The sequence below is a fragment of the Sinocyclocheilus anshuiensis genome, unplaced genomic scaffold, assembly GCF_001515605.1.
Source record: "Sinocyclocheilus anshuiensis isolate Anshui unplaced genomic scaffold, SAMN03320099.WGS_v1.1 scaffold415, whole genome shotgun sequence".
Taxonomy (NCBI): domain Eukaryota; kingdom Metazoa; phylum Chordata; class Actinopteri; order Cypriniformes; family Cyprinidae; genus Sinocyclocheilus; species Sinocyclocheilus anshuiensis.
The window spans coordinates 2,403,427-2,421,039 of NW_015552655.1; the positions used below are offsets into that span (position 1 = coordinate 2,403,427).

At 33.8% G+C, this 17,613-nt stretch overlaps 1 protein-coding gene across 2 annotated transcripts in view; it reads left to right on the forward strand.

The window, feature by feature from the left end:
• The window catches only part of spidr (scaffold protein involved in DNA repair), a 48,880-nt gene that overhangs the window by 4,167 nt on the left and 27,100 nt on the right, over positions 1-17,613 (forward strand). For both annotated transcript variants that reach the window (XM_016458838.1, XM_016458839.1), the window contains exons 6-8: positions 5,046-5,254; positions 7,223-7,317; positions 9,400-9,577. In XM_016458838.1, coding sequence (XP_016314324.1) covers positions 5,046-5,254; positions 7,223-7,317; positions 9,400-9,577 — 482 coding nt within the window. The remainder of the gene's footprint in view (positions 1-5,045; positions 5,255-7,222; positions 7,318-9,399; positions 9,578-17,613) is intronic.

Below are 17,613 nucleotides of genomic sequence, written 5' to 3' on the forward strand. Positions count from 1 at the left end.
TTTAGGTAGGCGTGGTTGACTCTTAACTTTTATAAAGAATATCTCTTTGGATTTGAGACTTTAGTCTTTGCAACTTTACAGATCTTCTTTATGCACCAAGAGCTTGTAACACTCCAAAGAGAAAGGAAAAATTGAAATCGCATCATATGACCCCTTTAAAATACTGTATATCCTGATGTTTTATACCAGGAATGTTATTCTAGACGCCTGTGTCATCAGCAATGACATCATGATCTGATGATCTTTGACCATGATTATCATAATTCAGCATGATGCATCTTATTGTCATAATGGTACAATTCACAGTTACTGTCATAGACTGTAATTTTGTCCAGACTAGATAGTTCTTCAGCTTCCTGGAAGGGCAGTGTTAGGCAAATTTGTCATGTGGAAGCAGTGCATAAACACAGCTTTGATTTGACTTATGAATAGTTGGAAGGCATCACATCACAACATTTAAAGATTTTTCCTTGTAGTTTAGTCTGGTCATGTGGCGCAGATCCAGTTAATAATTTGAGAGTCATTGGGGAGAAAAAAAAAACTTTAAAGATTCTTTAGAAATGGTACTCTGAATCATTTCGGTCAAGGAACCTTCAAAATCTAGATCAGTGGTTTGCTGCACCTTAAAGGAACACTCCACTATTTTTGAAAATAGGCTCATTTTCCAACTCCCCTAGAGTTAAACAGTTGAGTTTTACCGTTTTCGAATCCATTCAGCCGATCTCCGGGTCTAGCGGTAGCAATTTTAGCTGCAGCTTAGCAGAGATCATTGAATCTGATTAGACCGTTAGCATCTCGCTCAAAAATGACCAAAGAGTTTCTATATTTTTCCTATTTAAAACTTGACTCTTCTGTAGTTACATCGTGTACTAACACCGTCGGAAAATGAAAAGTTGCGATTTTCTAGGCCGATATGGCTAGGAACTATACTCTCTTTCCGGCGTAATAATCAAGGAACTTTGCTGCTGTACTATGGGTGCAGCAGGCGCAATGATATTACAACTATTCATGTTGACATCTATATAATTCGTCTAGCTTTACCAAGTGACAGATGAATTTGTGCCAAAATACCATAGAGTTTGATTGAGCATCTTTGACGTCAACAACAAAAGATATGGGAAGAATTATGTGCGTTTATTTTTGTTTCCCCCCCACTCACCAGAACCAGAACAGACCGGTTTTTGGATTAAAAAAAAGAGCATCTTTGAAACGTAAGTTTAGAATTTTCCCAAGGTGTCATGAAGTATTCTGCAACATCTCTGTCTGAAATGTCTGTCAGCCTCAAACTCTTCCAAATCACATCTATGTTTAGCTCTTATTCCCATGCCTCCTTTTAAAAGTGGCTTTTAAATCAGCCCCGCTTCCTGGATTCAAGATTGAAACCATTTGTTTAAAAAAAAAAAAAAAAACAGATTGTTTACTTGCCCAGCTTTCGTAGGAAAAATGTTTTGTGTCCATTTACAGGAAGAGAGGAAAATGACAGACATGCATCGAGACATTAATCACATGTTGCTTTATTTCGCAATTAATTTCACCTGCAGTTCTACCTATAATTAATTTCCTGTATATTTTCCTGCAATTGCAAACCAAACTAGGGCGTCCTTGGCGATGACACACTTTTCTGTGGCCTGGCATCCCTCTCCATAACGCAGCGGTCCCGTCCTGTTCCCGCTGGTTTGGGAACTGCCCCTATGTGACGTGTCTAAATTAGACAAAAAAAGTTGGAGTGAGATAGATTTGATAGAGCGAAAAGTTTGTGTACTCCTCCATTCATTTTGAGCCAGTGCAGGGTGAACACATTTTTGAGCTTGGGCCAGGAACATAGTGTACTGCGCAGAGAGAGAAAGACAGAGAGCTCGCGTAGTGCACTGTTCGCTGGCAGGCTGCGCTGCAGGGTCAAGTTGATTCAAATAAAAGAGTGTGTAGGCTGTTCGGCGGGCTGGAATGCCGTTCGTGTCTCCACATGATAAGGAGGCAGCCGATTTTTTTCCACAAGAAAACCAGTTTGTGACAATGCAACCACAAACGCTCACACACACAAACATAACCCCCTCCCGTTCCCTTTACGTCCGTCTTTTACGACCTGTCTTAAGGTAAATGAGTCATATATCATATATCATCGGGCCCGGGTCGTATCTTCAGGTCTATCTGTGGAATGTATCTTCTGTCTTTCTTTTTCCATTGTTTGTTTGAGGGTGTGTGCTTTATCAGGGCCGGATGTCCCTTGTCACATCTCAGATTGCCTTGTAGATTTTCCCATAATGCATTTGGAATCGATTCTTTAATTTTCACAAAGGTCTGTAGGATCTGCATGCGACATATAGATATCCCAGTGTTCAGTCCGAAACAGAGCATGAGGAAGACAGAAAAGTTGTAATTTTCCTGTTTATAAATTGACTATATAATTAAACAAAACTTAAATATTTGAAATCTTAAATGCGTTAAAGTTTACATTGATATATTTATTGACATGATTTATTGAATATAATTTTTTGTTATATATTATATTTTTATGTATAATATTAATACATTATAGTTTATAAACAAATATATACACACATACACACACACACACACACACACAAACAATACACTTTATAATGCAATTTTTTTAAATTTTTTTTAGGTATTTTTAATGATTAGCTGTATATATATTATATTTCTATGTTAGATATTTGTCCTATTTCTATTTATATCTATATTGCACAATTTTTAAGTTATATAAAATGTATAAAATTTATATAAAGTAAAAAATAATTAGGTAAAAATTTAACTTGATTTTTTAAAAAGTTGGTTTAATGTCATTTAAGTTAAAACAACTTGTATACGTTTTTTTTTTTAAGTTGAAATAGGTAAAGATTATTTTTACAGTGATAGATATATAGGGTTAGGGTTAACCCAAGAAGTGATTTTTAAAGACCAGTTTCAGTACATTTCTAGATATTCTCTTCTTTGAATGTAGGTCTATGACATTTTATTTTTACGCCTATTTTATCTCCTATTTATTATTTATTTGAAGAAACCCTTAACCCTAAGTATGAGCAATAATAATAACAGTGATTGTTGCCTTAGCAAACACCACTAACAAGTTCAACAATATGCAACTCACAAAGCCGGTGATTTTAGATTTAGTAACTAAAAGGCAAGTGTCGTACGTGGGAAGCATGGGTGGGAGTTGCATGTGGATTGAGAGTTCAGTGGCAGTACTTTAGAAGACTGATTCCAAGCCTTTTCCAGAGGGCAGAGGTTGAAATGAATGCAGTGCTGGATAGGCAGATACCCAGATAGTGTTTTCAAGGCCCCTTTGGAATTACGATATGTGCAGGAGGATATAATTAATGGGAGGTCATTGAGTTCTTGTTTTTTAACTTCCCACCTTTGCCCTTCTCACTTATTTTCTTCTCTAGCATCCATGTGAAACGTGAGTTTGAATGATGATCGTGTTGTACAAGGTACTGGTTCATAGATCTTAAGGTTTTTGGCTTTGCTTTGGTGGCCCTCAGCCATCTGTAAAGACTTTTTTAAGGTTCTGTTAATTTTTAAGGCTCAGCTTGAAACTCTGTCGACTTTCATATCCCAGCATGACATGTGAATAAGGTGAAAACAGGCTGCCATTTTTTTGGAACACCTGTTTAGTCCGTAATTTCACTTTGACAGCATGGCGGCAGCCTGTCAGGAGGCGTCATTCAGGTCCCATAATTTGTGTAATTGTGGACTGAGAGTTTTGTGTGCGTTGTTTAGCTTGAGAACTGAGTACCTGTGAGATTAATTGTTAAATGTATTGGCCTCTAGGCAGATGGACAGTGAAGGTCGAACGCTTAGGGTGTTTTTCTTGAAAGTCTTTGTGCTGGAAGCATTCAATCACAATATTTTTCAAGGTTTTTGGCGTCATACAATATTGAGATTTGTGATGCTCTGTGCTGTGGGTTTATTACTGTGACTCTGTGTGTGCACTTTTAATGTTCATGTTATAATCAAACTTTGAGACATTAAGGAAGCTCTTTATGAGGCAGACATTGAACTAGAGGCTGCAGATCTTCAGTTAGTATTTGACCATGAGCCTTGATGGTGCAGGTTCGAATCTGACATGTATCGTATCTAGGGCTGGGTATCGAGTTCGATACTTTTTAGGCACCGACCGAATTGCCTCGATACCATCGAGTATCGAAAAACGTCTCGTCGTATCCCCATTTATCATACTTCTCTTGCGCTCTTCAAATAATTTATTTTTCTGTATCTGCTCTTCTGTCAATGAAAAGTTGCAAAAACCCCAAAAATAAAATAGAACAAGTTAAAATGTCCTTTCATGCATGTGATGCTCCTCATTTGTAAGTGCCAGAAGTTTGTTTTTATTAATATTTTGAACTTTATATGCACTTTTTGTCATTTTTATAATAATTCTGTTTAGCTTTTAATTTATTTTTATTTCAGTTTTAGTTTTAGTAATTTTAGTCCTTAAATTTTTTTTTTTTTTTTAAAGTTAAAAAGTTTTTAATTTAATATTTATATTTTATAATTGTTTTTTATTTGCAAAAAAATACAATAATAATAATAAAAAAAAAATTTTTTTTAAATAGTCTTAAAATGTCCGTTCATTGCATATGTTGTTCATCATTTGTAAGTGGCTTTGAATTAGTGTTAAGTAATATTTATATGCTGATTATACTGTTTATTGATATTTTGAACTGGCTTTTATTTTCATATTTTATTTTAATTTTAATTTTAATTTTAGTTTGTTTAATTTTTATGTACATTTTTCTTTTTTTTATAATTGTGTTAAACTTTTAATTTATTTTTATTTCAGTTTTAGTTATTTTAATACTTCAATTTAAAATGAAAGTTAGTTGCCAAGGCAACATTTCTAATTTTTGTTATTTAATTATAAGTTATTTAATTTTTTTTATCTAATATTTATTATTTATAGTCTTATTTCAACTTTATTTCGATTAACGGAAATTAATAATAGTTTTAATTAACAATAACAACACTTTTGTGGATAAAAGCAAATCAAATAACTACATGTAAAACTCTCCTCTCCTTTTTAGTCACCAAACCAGATTTCAGACTACTCCTCTTATGATGATAATGATGAAGATCCAGAAGAAAGCAGAGCAGACGCAGCCGAGTCCAGCAGGCAGTCGGTCAGCGAGTGGGTCCGATCTGCTCAGGCGATTCTTCAGACACCTCAGAAACAAACCCCTAAGAGCATCAAGACCCCAGAGGACTCGAGTAAAAAAAGGAGGAGGTTTGAAAGGTATGATCTATGGCGCCTGGATCTTAATCTTAATTTCGGTGCAACCCTGTGCAAGATGAACTCAATTTATGAGTTCAGTGGCTTTATGATTGGGATTTATCATCTTAACTGGCAGTAATCCTTCATACTGTTATTTATTCTTACTGGGTTTTTTTTTTTTTTCAATGTGTGACGTCAAGTTCACCTGAAGTTTCATATCAGTGTAAACACACAGAATACAAAAGGGTTCAAAGTCTAGGTGAAGAAGTTTAATAATACATCCACACCCTTACCGTAAAAACCTGGTCAGCTTGGTTTTTGATTGGCTATCAAGGAGCGGCTTCCTTTGCTCATTTTGTCACCTTATTTAGTTTACCAGAGTATTTCCTCCTATGCGCACAAGAACCAGCACCGCATGCATAAGGCTCTTTTGTCAGATATTACTCAGCAATTGCTTTCTAGTGTACCATCAAAGACTGAGCCCAGCCCATGATGCTTTACCATAAATGAGTCGTTTGTCAGATTTTGTGAACGGAAGAGGCAGGATGTGTCGAGCTTGTTCCCTCACGGGGGAGCTGTGTCTCTTTTTGGCTCTTGTTAGTCCACCACTTCTTCTGCTGACCCTCAGTCCCCTCTGCAGGCAAGCGCAGGAGAAGTTGCCCCTTGCCTGAGTGTGGCTTTTTATATTTTTATTATGCTTTTATAAACATAAAAATGATAGCACACGTAAAAACTACCACCCACTCGTAAAAAACACAAGCATGTACATCATAAACATAAAGCAAATAACCATTAATAAGTGCATGCAGAGCTGCTCTGGTAATAAGCATGTAGTTTAGCTAACAAGCCTGTAACAAATTGAAGCCTATAATGGTTTATGAAAGACAAAAAGTTTTGCTAATTATGGATCAGTTTTCCATGTGCAGTGAGTATAGATTAAATTGAATATTGATTCTCTTTGATTGATTCCTTGAAATTGATTCTCTGGTTTGATTCTGTGGAGTTGAATCAGATTGACTCTCTATATGGAACTGATTCATTGACATAGGTTCTTATTGATTCTCTATGCCTTAATTCTAGTTGATTCAATCAGATTCATTCTCTGATTAATTCTATAGGAAAGATTCTCATATATTCTTTACTATTAATTTTATGTGATTGATTTGATGGGATTGAATCTAATAGATTCTCTTTGATTGATTCTATGGGATTTATTCTTATTGAGTCTATGGGATTGATTCTCTATAATCATTAATCTATAATTCATGGGGTTCATTCTTTAGGATTCATTCATGATCGATTTTACGACTGATTCCATTTAATTGATTTTATTTGATTTATTCTTTATGATTGATTCCCTTTGTTTGATTTTATATAAATGATTCTGTGGGATTGATTCCCATTTGATTTGAACTGATTCTCCATGGTTGATTCCATGGAACTCTCTCTCTGTCTTTGATTCTATGCAGTTGATTCAAATTGATTTTCTTGATGGAGCTGATTCAGTGAGACTGATTCTAGTTTATTCTCTCTGTCTCATTCTGTGTGATTGATTCTAGCAGATTCAGGCAGATTCATTATTTAATTTTATATAAATGATTCTCATTCATTCTTTACCATTGATGTTATGTGACTGATTCAGGGTGGTTTAAATGAATCAGTCACACTGATTGTGTGTTTGATTCTGAATGATTGATTCTGTGTAATTGATTCAGATTGTGATCATGTGTTATTCTGAATGTCTGATTGTGTGTTTTATATTCTATATGAATGATTCTGTGGGACTGATTCCATATGACTGATTCGGTGTGATTGAATCTATAGGTTTAATTCTCTGGGATTGATTTTGTGTGATTTTTAATTCGTATTTGATTCTAAGTAATTAGTTTGAATTAGAATGATTCTGTGTGATTAATTCAAATGCAGTCGTTCTGTTGGTCTGATTCTTTTGATTCTGTGGGACTGAATCCTTGTGATCTCTCTCTGTAGGGGAGGTCTTGCTGAAAGGCTGAACCGACTCCACAGCAGGCAAAAATCAGCCATCAGCTTCTGGAGACATCAGTGCAACTCAACCACATCAGCTGGTAAGACAGCCAATCTGAATCCTGTCTGTTTATGTGAAGACTCAATCACGTCTTGAATGCAAGCTCTGTACAGATCATTAGTGGTTAGTTCTCTGTTCCTGACCACTGATGTTTTCAAAATTAAAAATTAAGTCTTTTCATTTAAATACTGCCAATGTCAGATCTGGCCCAAAGAATGTGCCAGGAATTTATTTAACCACCAACCCACAGTTTTCATATTTCCATAATTGCTTGTCATGCTTGATGAAATGTGTATAATATTCCAGCGATGAGATCTTGCCGTGTACAGTTTGAGGAGTAGGAGGCTGTGAAAGCACGCTTGTTTCAGGTGATTCAGGTGACAATAGGATGTAATTGTCTCGCAGCCAAAGCGACAGGAAACCACAGACACAAACACACTGCAGACAGTCACACACCTTACGTTTTCATTTTCCATGGTATAACGGATTTCTTTTCAAACAGTGCCCTACTAGGGGTCTTCAGTGTGTGTAGGTATGTTTGTATGTAGGTTTAAAGAAGTTAATGTTTCAGTTGACAGTGGAAATTCAAGATAAAATGTAAAATTATATTAGGAGAAGGAGATTAAACTTGTGTGATGCACTGCCAGTGCAAAGCGGGGTTGTTGTTGTTATTATTAGGTAAAACTAAATATTCATTACTTGAAATAAAATGAACATTAACTGAAATAAAATATTAAAAATTTCAGCTACTGTAGTTGTCAAGCCATAATTTCTTATTTTTTAAGTACTAAAATAACTAACACTAAATAAAAAAAAAACTTAATAAAAACTATATAGAATAAAAAATATATAAATTAAATGAATGAATAAATTAATTAATCGATAAAAATGACTAAATGAATGAGAAATTTTAAACAAAATATAAAAGTAACATTTCAGATATTAACAAAACCTGTAATGGTTTATCAGTGATTCTAAAATAACACTGGTGGAAAGTTTTTAAATAAATATTATAATTTAAAAAATAGTTGATTACAGTTGTTATCAATCTAAATATTTTTAAATCTCAAATTTATATTGGTTTAATAATATTCTAGTTCTGAATGTCTGTCTTTCCACATCTACTGATTCATTGCATTCTTGTGCATGTAATGTTAGCTGACTAAGATGAACTCTGAATTTAGTTCTCAAGCAATTTTAGTTTTCATTCAAGTTTGCATGTGGAAAAGTGATTTAGGATGACTGGACATAGTTTATGGACAGCTTTGCAACTGGTGTAATTCCTTAGAAAATTCCACTGCCTAAAGAATGTGTCTCCCACTTACTTCTTGCTCATTGCAGGATTTATTTTTATCTATTTTTTATACGCAACATGTCAGGTGTTCTCATGGCTAATAAATCAGATGTCAGTGTGTGCATTTAACAACTTGTTTCTTTCCTTTTTATAGTCATGCATAGCTTTTTGGTACCATTTCCTCCCCAAAAAAATGAAAAATAGCCAGTGTTCCTTGCATTTTTGTTTTGCATGCGATTGCATGGAGTAAGCGTAGCCTGTTTCTCTCACTGCTTTCAATTTTTCACAAAACTTTCCATTACACATCGTTCTTCTGAAGTCTTAGCTGTGCTCGGCATGATTTCAGCTGAGTCAATTGTGTTCATGTGTCCAATTGAGGGGGCCAACTATTCCTTGAACAGTCAGCATGGGAATATATCCCGTCAGTGCTGGATTTTGTTTAATTTCCTCAGAACTGACTGAAATGAAAAACTTGAAACCGCGCCAGCATTGAGTTTTCACTGCATAACCCAAAATATCCTGCTGCTGTTATTCATTTACTGGGCCTGTATCGTATCTGTGCTGTTTTGCAAAATGTAATGACTTTGAGAATGAAACCGTCTTTCAGAGCTGGTCATTCCATCAAATTTAAAGCTTAATTCTAGGCTAATTGTTCATGCTGTATAGTACTTAACTGCATTAAAAGTTCTTTAATCAAAAATATTTAAAATTAAGCTTTATTCAAAACGTTTGGTCCTAGTATAAACAGAGATTTTCTGATAGAGACCTAGTATAGGACATAAATTATATGTACAGATTGTTTCATACCTACTTTTTTTTTGACCCAAGCTGAGAGGCCAGGGGTCTTGATGCTGAGGATTCTGGGAGTTCGGGAGGAATGTGGCATGCAGGCTGCTGTGTGTGACAGGCTGCCGGAAGGAGAAAAGTGTGTGGCTCTTTTCAGCAAGGACACGGCCGCCCAGTTACAGCCTGCGCCCGGAGACGTCGTCCACATCTACCCACCATGGTGAGAGTCCTGTTCCTTACCACTTTACCGTAAAATAGCTGAAAGAGAGTTTGTTTATTATCTGTGATGTTAATTAACAGTTTATTGGCTACTGACCTAATACTGATTTTCAGAGTAATTTAAAAACATTTATATTTAAAAAATATTTTATATAATTAGTAGTGCTTGCTCATGCATTTGAACAAATGATTAACCCTAACTATTACATTTTGCTTGTAATATGGGCATATATAATGCCTCAAACTGTGTGGATTAGGGATGTTCATTTTAACCGGTTAACCGACGGTAAGAATTTTGACCGATTAATACAATCAATTAAACGGTTTAAAAAGTAATTTAATTATTTATTTTTTCAGTAATTTATCAAAATATTTAAAACGGTTTGCTGCATGGTTAAAATTCGCTACGCGTATAAAAAAGTAGTTTTTTAGGGGGGAAAAAACAAGTCGCGTATAAGTCACATTGTATTTTTTCATTCAGAAATAGACCTAATGCTGACGCGAAATGTTGACAAACATTATAACAAACACTGTAAACATAGCTAGTGTTAGTTCCCCTCACTCCACAACAAATCCTTTCAATTAACAGTATTTAGAAGAGAATTAAAGAATAAAAAAAATATAAGAAGCTATAGCAATATAAATGACAAGCCAAAACGAATTAATTTAGGTTCAAACGAAACTGAAACCAACGTTGGGTCTCTCATTCCACACAAAACCAAATGTTTCCGTATTCGGTATTTGTATTTGAATGGCAAATTATTATTTATTATGTACTTCACTTGCGTTCCAATATCCACGTAAAACAAAATGTTTTACATCACGGCGGTACAGTGCTAACACTTAACCTTAACGGCTTAACAGATTTTACTACATTTTTTACTACATATTTTTTTTTACTACATATTTTTTTTTACTACATAGTTTTTTTCCATATGTTTGACTGACTGTATTTTATTATGATAATATACTGGCTGCATTGTCAAGGTAACAATGCTTAACTGTGCGCACGCATGCGGCGCCGGCGTGGAAGACAGTGTAAGAAACTACTCCTTTTAGTCATAAAGATAATCGAAATTGTAAAAGGTTTGCCTTTATTTGTGTACATTCACAATAAAAACAAATCTTTGTGCTTTTGTAAAATAAGCCTAAAGAAAATAGGATGCCGCTTTCTGCCGTCTGTTTTCTTTCACGCAGCACAAAAATGAACCGAAACTCTGCATAGGCTACTTGTTTTTCTTACATTTTCTTAATTTATAATTTAAGTACAAATATGTTTCTCGTATAGGCCTATCTATTTGTTGTATATATATATATATATATATATATGTATGTATATATAGCCTAGCTTTATTATGTTTTTCTCCGCTGGCAGAAGCACTGCAGGTGCGTGATGTGATATGATGACCATGTGAATCCTCATGTTCTGTTGTTTGCTGCTTTTTGCGCATGTAAAATGAATCCCCGGAAAACAAATGTTAGTATTTTTTAATGGGTCACAGACACTTATCCTTTCTAATTTAATTCAATTCTAATTTAAAATAATCTTGTCGGTTAACTGTTAACAATCGGTTAACGAGCGTCGGTTGTCAGTTAGGAAAAATAACCAAAATGAACATCCCTAGTGTGGATTGCTGAGGAAAGGTGTACAATTTACATTTACTTGTGATTGGCCTTAATTTTCATCTAGCAAATCATAAAATGGGGGGAAAAATCACTTTTAATCACCCACAATACCCTAGCAGCCACTCAGAACACCTTAGCAACCACTTTTGCATGGTGTTTTGTTGGTGAAACATCTGGTTATCATATTTCATATGCAAATTTCTAAGGCCTCTAAAAATTAAATGGTCAAAATTTAAAAGCTTAAACTTGTTGTACACAATCTACTACATTCCATAGTTTATATTTTTTATCATGCAAAAGACCTTTTAGTATAATTCTAATATCCATCTGTTTCTGAAGGTAAAGTAAATGTAAAGAATAACTTTTATATTGCCGTAATTATTTCAAGATGAACCCTTACTAGACTGAAGTAACTTAGTTTTACTTGATTATCCATACATTTCCATAATTTTTTTTTAGATAAATCAAAATTTATCAAAAATTATACATCATGCTTTTACGGAATGTTCCTTTGTCAATCATAATTGTATTGCATTGCATTATATGTTCTGACGATTAATATTTATATGCATTTTATGTCATCAGTCTGCTATACAGTTATAAAGATCTCATTGTTTAAAATTATAAGCTATCAGAATTTCATTATACTTTTTGGCCATATAAATATCAGCAACTGCACCAATTTGCATATTTTTGCTCAGTTTGGCCTGTTTTTTCCCCCCTATATCATAATATATCAGCCATAAAAGCCTGCTGTATCAAAGATGATACTCAACAAAAATGCATTTTTTTGTATAAAAATGTCCTGTTATTTCACATTATCGTTTCATGTTTATATTCTAGTAATATTACATTTTCTTCCCAATGCAAACAACCAGGTTGTTTACATTTTTTATTTATTTTGTAATAATTCACATAGTTTGTGAAATATTTAAAGATTCCACATTTTTGGTGTGCAAAACTTAATTTCTAATACTCGCTGGCAATTTTTTTCTTCAATTTTTTCATAATTTCTTCAACTGGAGTCTCGATCACAAAAAGATAACTTGTGCGTCTCGAGCATTGAGGCACATCTCCCTATATCTTCTGCGGTAATTTGTGATGACTCACTGTTCGAGCAGTAAGCCGCAGGTTGGCAGGAACAGTCTTGCCATGTGCAGCCGTGTGTTTTGCACAGAGCAGATAAGCGCGAGAGGCCAGCGGGGCTGGAGGTGAGAGGGACAGACGAGCCAGTCTCCATCTGTGGGAGGACCACAGATCTGTCCAAACTGTAGAGGCCAGGACTCGCGGGAAGCCAAAGCCCCTCCCCTCTTGCTCTCCACCGTATCGCCCCCATGTAGCGTAGCTCCCACGTCATTCCTCAGCTCCAGGGAATGGCCTGCATACCTCTTCCTGGCAGCTCTGAGCTCATTTCCAGCAAGCCGGGAAAAAACATCGCTGGATCCTTTTTCTTCCCTCGCATTTTTTTTTCTTTTTTTGAGGAGCGTTAGGCAGCAGATCACAATAACTGTGACAGAGGCCAAAGGGCCGAATAGAAAACACATGCAGCACAGTGTGTTTCTGGCACAGTTTCTCCTCTTGTCTCATTTTCTCTCTTTCTTTCTCTCCCCCTGCGGAGTGTTTGCTTTAAGGGCAGGCATAGTTGACCCTGGAAAGTCCAAGAGTTCATTTTACCCTGGAAAGTCCACGGGATTGACTCCAGTTCGGCCCCCTTAGTTTGCAGCACAGAACATGGGCAGCAGATGATAACACTTTACATATCGTCAAATATATTTAAAAACGTGCGGGTAGTTGATAAATGCAGACATGGAATTTTTTTGTGTCAAAATACATGAGGTGTTTTGAAAAGGTTTTGGTGATTTGCAGTCACTTGTTTGGTTTTTGCAGTTCTTTGAAATAGTCATGCAGTGTGACACAGGGTTGAGCAAAATTCCAAAGTTAAGAATTGACTTCCTTTCAGTTCATCAGGTGGAATTTTAATTGGTTCGGCCACTCCCCACAAGAAGTTAAATTGGAATTAAAGATTCAGATATTTAAATATAGTAAAAATTCTAGTTCAAATTATATTTCAAATAGCCTATTATAAACTTCTTTAAACTTGCAGACATGGTTTTTCAAACCATCATTCAAAACTAATACCAAACCTTTGCTTTCTAGTTAAAAATGACACTTATTGAAGTTCACTTCAGATTTAAACTTTCAAATTTAATTCAAATTCAAGAACTGAATAACTGATGAACCTTGAAAGTTTCAAAATTTCCACGAACCACCAATTTGATCTTAGTGCAGATTTTTATGTCTTTTTTGTACATTAGTTCTTAACTTCTTTTACTTCAGGAAACTTCATTGGACATCCCATTGTAAAATTACTTTGGAGACAAAACAAAGTGGCCAAATTGTTTGCGTACAAAAGTGAAATATTTGTAATATACAATTATTAATGGTACCATGAACTGCACATAGGCTGAACAGAAAAAATGAGAGCTTGGGTTTCTAAATATTCTTTTTTGGTATCCATCAAATTTGGTTTGTTTCTACCAAGTGATAGACGTATTTGCACCAAAATGCTGTAGTTTGATCGGATGCATTGCTGTTAACAACGGCTACAAAAGATATGGTAATAATTTTCTTCTCCAAGTTGATAAACATATTACTTTAAAAATGTTGTTTTGCATTTATAGTCTCAGTTTTTTATTTGAGAACCTCTGACTTAGATTTGCCATACGTTAAAGTCTGAGTCAAAAATGAACAGTCATGTAAACTGCTTTGGGTTATGTTCATCATACTGCCTGTATTGGAGTGTTTCTGATGACCAACTCCCTTGCACATAAACACACACACATACACACACTGTTCCCAGCTTCTTCACGGTTCAGCTATGAAGGAAATACCTGTCATCACTAGGTAGTGATTACACCTGTGCCGCACCCTCACCTGTTTGTGTCAGCTCTGACGTCAGCACACTCTCTTGTGCTTGTTCACAGACTTCCTGTTCAGATCCACCGGAAATGCATTCACATGTATATCACGATCGTGATGCGATTATGTGTGCACTGAGCTTAACAAATCTCTGCTAAGACTTTATTTCCTGTGCACCTGATCACTAAGACTTTGCTTTGTATTTTTATTTGTATATCATTTCTGATAAAAAGAGTATTTTTTGCATGAACTTAATTATTTTCTTATTAGTAGTAGTATGATTAGTATCTCATTTTTATTATATTATTGTAATTTATTAAAAAATGGTTTATAATATTAAAATGTTTAATTATTAAATGTGTAATTATAGCTATTATATGATTTTATAATGATTAAATTATAATTTTACATTTTAATTTTAGAAATTTTATAATTTTATTTAATGAATTACAATAAAAATATTTATTAATAATTTATCTACATCTTAGAATAATAAAGCCATCAAAACTATGATGCACCTCATGAAGGTGGTTGAAATATTAGATGTTAAAATACAGGAAAGCTTTGATTACCTGCGATGCTTACATTAGTGTTAGTATTTCATAGATTTAATGACTTTATTATTCTAAAATGTAGATCAATTATACAGTCATTTTAAATTATAATGATAAATTATAATATAAATAATTGATTAATTATAATAGTAATTATAATATTATTAGTTATTGCTCACAGTAAAAATGCTTTCTCGTTTCGAGACTTAATGGTCAACAAGAAAATCAGATTTTTTTTTTTTTTGACCTGTCACTGGATTGTCAAAGACTGGAATTTTCTGTCCCATTCTTCTTGGGTTGACAGCATGTTGAAAAAAGCGCTTGTTTGCAGTAGGGCGGAGAGGACCTCCACCTCTCCTGTGTAAACTTGCCTTTGCTGGCTGCCCTGGAGCTGCACACTGTTGGCTGAAGTTCACTAGGTTCAGTGTGATTACTCGTCTCTGCTGGCACCTGTTCAATTCTCTCTCAGGGCAGGATGATTTGAATGCTGACGTACGTGCTACGTCTCATGACATGAGCTCCGCAGGCCCCGGCTTGTAGTGGAGTGGAGGCCTCCATTTATTGAAGACATGCTTGTTTGGAACAGATCTGTGACAAATTACCCTACACTCAGCGCAAAGATTGATCAGGCTATTTGCAACCTACTTCTGAGGCCCTGCGAATGGTACATTCTCATGCATCCATGACAGCGCTTTTAATGTATGTGCTTACCAACGTGCAGATGTTTTCACAGAAATACATATGTCATTTGCAGGCTCTTGTCCCCATGTGCTTCATATCAATAACTAGTTGTAAACACTTTCCTGTACAAATTGATCATAGCTCTTTTTAGGGCTGCATGATTCATCAGAATAAAACAAAATTGCAAAATGGCTTAGTGCGATTTAATTAAATGAATGCATGCATTAGGTTGTTTAAAGTAAAGTGTGGCACTGTTCTCATCCGTCGGTTTTCAGTGTCTCAGAGCGGCTCGGTTCACAGTAAATGCTGCTCCACATGAACTCAATCTCTGCATCTGCTCTGAGTTTGAGTGTCTTTAACGTGCATTTGGGAATGCAGTGTGCCAACTATCTTCCGATGCTTGTAATAAGAAGCACTTATCAACCAAAAAGAAGGGCTTTCTGTCTTCTTTCAGTTTTCTGTCAACATAGAAGTTCAGTAGTTTTTTATTTGTTATTTAATAATAATAAATTATTTTTATTATTTTAAATACAATGTTATATATATATGTGTGTATATATAATAAAATGATTATTTTATTTATAAATTATTAATTTACTTAAATATTTTATTATTTTACAGTAAAATATTACAATAGCAGTAATACATATCTTATTTTGGTTTTAGTATTTTTAGTATTTTTATTAGTAATAATAGTAGTAGTTATATTATTAATAATACATTCTTTAAAATATTATAATGAAATGAAATATTTTATTAGTAATAATAAATTATTTTTATTTTTAATGCATTATTATTAGTATTATTTCATTTTATGGTTGTAATGTAAAAAAAAATTATTATTAAATGATTTTATTATATACTCAGTCTTTTAATAATTATTAATAATACATTATTTAAAATATTATAATGTAATAAAATATTTTATGAATAATACTAAATTATTTTTATGCATTATTATTAGTATTATTTAATTTTATGGTTGTAATGTAAAAAAATATATTATTAAATTATTTTTCTTTCAATTCTCTCTCAGGGCAGGATGATTTGAATGCTGACGTACGTGCTACGTCTCATGACATGAGCTCCGCAGGCCCCGGCTTGTAGTGGAGTGGAGGCCTCCATTTATTGAAGACATGCTTGTTTGGAACAGATCTGTGACAAATTACCCTACACTCAGCGCAAAGATTGATCAGGCTATTTGCAACCTACTTCTGAGGCCCTGCGAATGGTACATTCTCATGCATCCATGACAGCGCTTTTAATGTATGTGCTTACCAACGTGCAGATGTTTTCACAGAAATACATATGTCATTTGCAGGCTCTTGTCCCCATGTGCTTCATATCAATAACTAGTTGTAAACACTTTCCTGTACAAATTGATCATAGCTCTTTTTAGGGCTGCATGATTCATCAGAATAAAACAAAATTGCAAAATGGCTTAGTGCGATTTAATTAAATGAATGCATGCATTAGGTTGTTTAAAGTAAAGTGTGGCACTGTTCTCATCCGTCGGTTTTCAGTGTCTCAGAGCGGCTCGGTTCACAGTAAATGCTGCTCCACATGAACTCAATCTCTGCATCTGCTCTGAGTTTGAGTGTCTTTAACGTGCATTTGGGAATGCAGTGTGCCAACTATCTTCCGATGCTTGTAATAAGAAGCACTTATCAACCAAAAAGAAGGGCTTTCTGTCTTCTTTCAGTTTTCTGTCAACATAGAAGTTCAGTAGTTTTTTATTTGTTATTTAATAATAATAAATTATTTTTATTATTTTAAATACAATGTTATATATATATGTGTGTATATATAATAAAATGATTATTTTATTTATAAATTATTAATTTACTTAAATATTTTATTATTTTACAGTAAAATATTACAATAGCAGTAATACATATCTTATTTTGGTTTTAGTATTTTTAGTATTTTTATTAGTAATAATAGTAGTAGTTATATTATTAATAATACATTCTTTAAAATATTATAATGAAATGAAATATTTTATTAGTAATAATAAATTATTTTTATTTTTAATGCATTATTATTAGTATTATTTCATTTTATGGTTGTAATGTAAAAAAAAATTATTATTAAATGATTTTATTATATACTCAGTCTTTTAATAATTATTAATAATACATTATTTAAAATATTATAATGTAATAAAATATTTTATGAATAATACTAAATTATTTTTATGCATTATTATTAGTATTATTTAATTTTATGGTTGTAATGTAAAAAAATATATTATTAA